This window comes from Microtus pennsylvanicus, chromosome 2 (assembly GCF_037038515.1).
Source record: "Microtus pennsylvanicus isolate mMicPen1 chromosome 2, mMicPen1.hap1, whole genome shotgun sequence".
Lineage (NCBI taxonomy): Eukaryota > Metazoa > Chordata > Mammalia > Rodentia > Cricetidae > Microtus > Microtus pennsylvanicus.
Window position 1 is genome coordinate 27,053,142 of NC_134580.1, and position 2,966 is coordinate 27,056,107.

The 2,966-nt window shown below is 47.1% G+C and overlaps 1 protein-coding gene across 1 annotated transcript; it reads left to right on the plus strand.

Annotated features, from left to right (window-relative positions):
- The first annotated feature begins 228 nt into the window (after nucleotides 1–228).
- Nucleotides 229–1,164, plus strand: LOC142845159 (olfactory receptor 8S1-like). Its single transcript, XM_075963922.1, has one exon. The coding sequence runs from the start codon at nucleotides 229–231 to the stop codon at nucleotides 1,162–1,164; it is 936 nt and encodes a 311-aa protein (XP_075820037.1).
- Nucleotides 1,165–2,966: the final 1,802 nt, after the last annotated feature.

Consider the following 2,966-nt stretch of genomic DNA (forward strand, 5'->3'; position numbering starts at 1 on the left):
AGAAACAGATAGACTTCCCTTGAGGTATGTGGACACTGTAGTTTGAAACCAACGACGACAAACAGGACTTGAAACTTTCCCTGAGAAACAGACAGCTCTGAGGCACCAGAGCAGAGTCCAGGCAAAGTGGAGGAATGGACTAGATGGGGCGACACCCCAACGGACATAGTCACAAGCATTAGCAACGTAACCCCTTTCTGCTTTATTTCAAGGAAGTACCATCCTGAAATGGCCTGGAGGAACCACAGCGCCATCACAGAGTTCCTTCTCACGGGGCTCTCTGACGACCCCCTCATCGAGGCTCTGCTTTTCGTGCTGTTCCTGGGGATTTACCTCCTCACCATGACGGGGAACCTGATGCTGCTGCTGGTGATCAGGGCTGACTCCCACCTCCACACGCCCATGTACTACTTCTTAAGCAACCTGTCCTTCCTGGACCTCTGCTTCTCATCTGTCACGGTACCAAAGCTACTGAAGGACCTCCTGTCTGAAAAGAAAAGCATCTCGATAGAGGGCTGCCTGGCTCAGGTCTTCTTCGTGTTCATCACCGCGGGGACTGAAGCCTTTCTTCTCTCAATGATGGCCTATGACCGCTATGCTGCCGTGTGCCACCCGCTGCTCTATGGCCAGATGATGAGCAATGAATTCTGTCTGAAGCTGGTTCTGCTCTCCTGGCTCCTGGCCTCTCTCAGCTCAGTAGTCATTGTGCTCTTGGCTGTGAACCTGGACTTCTGTGAGGCCTATACCATACACCACTACATATGTGAGCTACCCTCTCTCTTTCCCCTAGCTTGCTCTGACATCTCCATCAATGTTGACATCTTGATCTGCTCCATCTTGCTGCATGGGCTCGGAACCTTTCTGCCAATCTTCTTTTCTTATGCCCGCATCGTCTCCACCATCCTGAACATGAAATCCACCACAGGGCGGAGCAAAGCATTTAACACTTGCTCTTCCCACCTCATAGCCGTGGTCCTGTTCTTTGGGTCAGGTTTGGTTCGTTATCTTATGCCCACATCCGGTTCTTCCCTGGATTTGCTCTCCTCCTTGCAGTACAGCGCAGTCACACCCATGCTGAATCCCCTCATCTACAGCCTGAAAAACAAGGAGGTAAAGGCGGCCGTGCAAAGGATGGTAGGGAAATGCCTGCGTTACTGGGCGTGACGGCAAAGGCACAAAATGGCAGAAATAGACTCTGTGTCATCAAGCACTTGGACTTAAGGTAGAGGTTTAGAGCACTGACCTCGGGGAGGCCTATGCCACCCTCTCTGGCTGTGCTAAGAATGTAAAAGAATAGAAAACTGTATTTAAATAGATAATGTTTATATCTAAAATAATGGCCCATCTTGGCTTAGCTTTGCTCTCTGTCATTTCTACCACAATTTTCTTCCTAAGTTACAGAGTTAAGAGTTTTAACCCCTGAACAGGTACCTTGTTTTTTTTTAAATGTTTCTATTCATTCTTTGAGAAGTCCACAGAAAGTTCTCTGATCATATTCCTCCCCCCAACTCTCCTTCCTAACTTCTTCAACACCCATACCCACCTTCCCATCCTATCCTCAACTGTATGTATTCTTTTTTATTAAAATTTTTAAGAACTTCACACTGAATTTATATTACTTCCATCCCTCCTCTCCCCCTGACAACTCCTCCCATGTCCCCATCTAAAAGTCATGACCTTGTCTTCCATGGTTACTATTGGTGTGTGTGTGTGTGTGTGATATAAAACCCACTGGGTCCATTGAGTGTTACTCATGTGTACATGTGTTTAGAGCTGACCACTTATCGGGGGCTCATCTCTGGGGAAAACGGATTGATTTCCCCTCCTTAGTAGCCATTGATTGCCTAGAGCTCTTTGTCTAAAGGTAGAACCTGTAAAACTCCCCCATATATGTTAGTTAATAGGCTAACTGGTCTTGTTACCACGCAGGGCTTGTTTAGGCGACCCTGTTGAGATTTCATGAGTCTATCATTCTTATCACGTTTAGAAGATCCTAATTCACAGCAGGCATCCTGGTCCTCTGTCTCCTACCGTCTCTTCTCTCCCTCCTCAATGATGTTCCCTGAACCTTAGGTGTAAGGGTTGCATTGTGGATGTATTATTTGAGGGCTGGACACCCCTAAAGGTATTGCCTGAGAGGTTTGGATTGCTGCAATCTGCATGGTTTAAGGACTGACCTGACTAGGTGAAAAGGGAATGGAGAAACCAAAGACACACAGACACGCTGTGCTGGCTAGTTTTATATCAAGCAGACACAAGCTAAAGCTATCTGGAAGAAGGGAACTTCAATTAAGAAAATGCTTCTATAACATCCCAGAAACAACTGAGAAACAACTGACCCAAGCAAGTGGGAGTTCACTGACTTCAGACTGTCAACTGGGGAACCTGCATAAGATCAAGCTAGACCCTCTAAATGTGGGTAATAGTTATGTGTCTTGGGCAGTTTGTGGGGCCACTAGCAGTGGAACCAGTACTTGACCCTAGTACATGAACTGGTTCTTTGGAGCCCATTCCCTGTAGATGGATATTTTGCTCAGCCTAGATACAGAGGTGAGGGCGTTGGTCCTGCCTCAAGTGATGTGACAGACTTTGTTGACTCCCCATGGGAGTCTCTGAGACATGGGTAGGGAGGGAAGAAGGTTGGAGAGCAGGAGAACAGGAGGGAGGGGGAACTGGAATTGATATGTAAGATGGTTTTTAAAATTAAAAAAGAAGGAAAAAAAGATCCATCTGGAAGGGATTTTCATAATTAGTGACTTATGGAAGAAGGGCCCAAGCCCATTGTGAGTGGTGCTGGTGATCCTGGGTTCTATAAAAAAGCAGGCTGAGCAAGACATGGGGAGCAAGCCAGTAAACAGCATCCCTCCATGGCCTCTGCATCAGATCCTGTCTCCAGGTTCTTGCTTTGTTTGAGTTCCTGCTCTGACTTCCTTTGGTGATGGACTGTTACCGGGAAGTATAAGCTG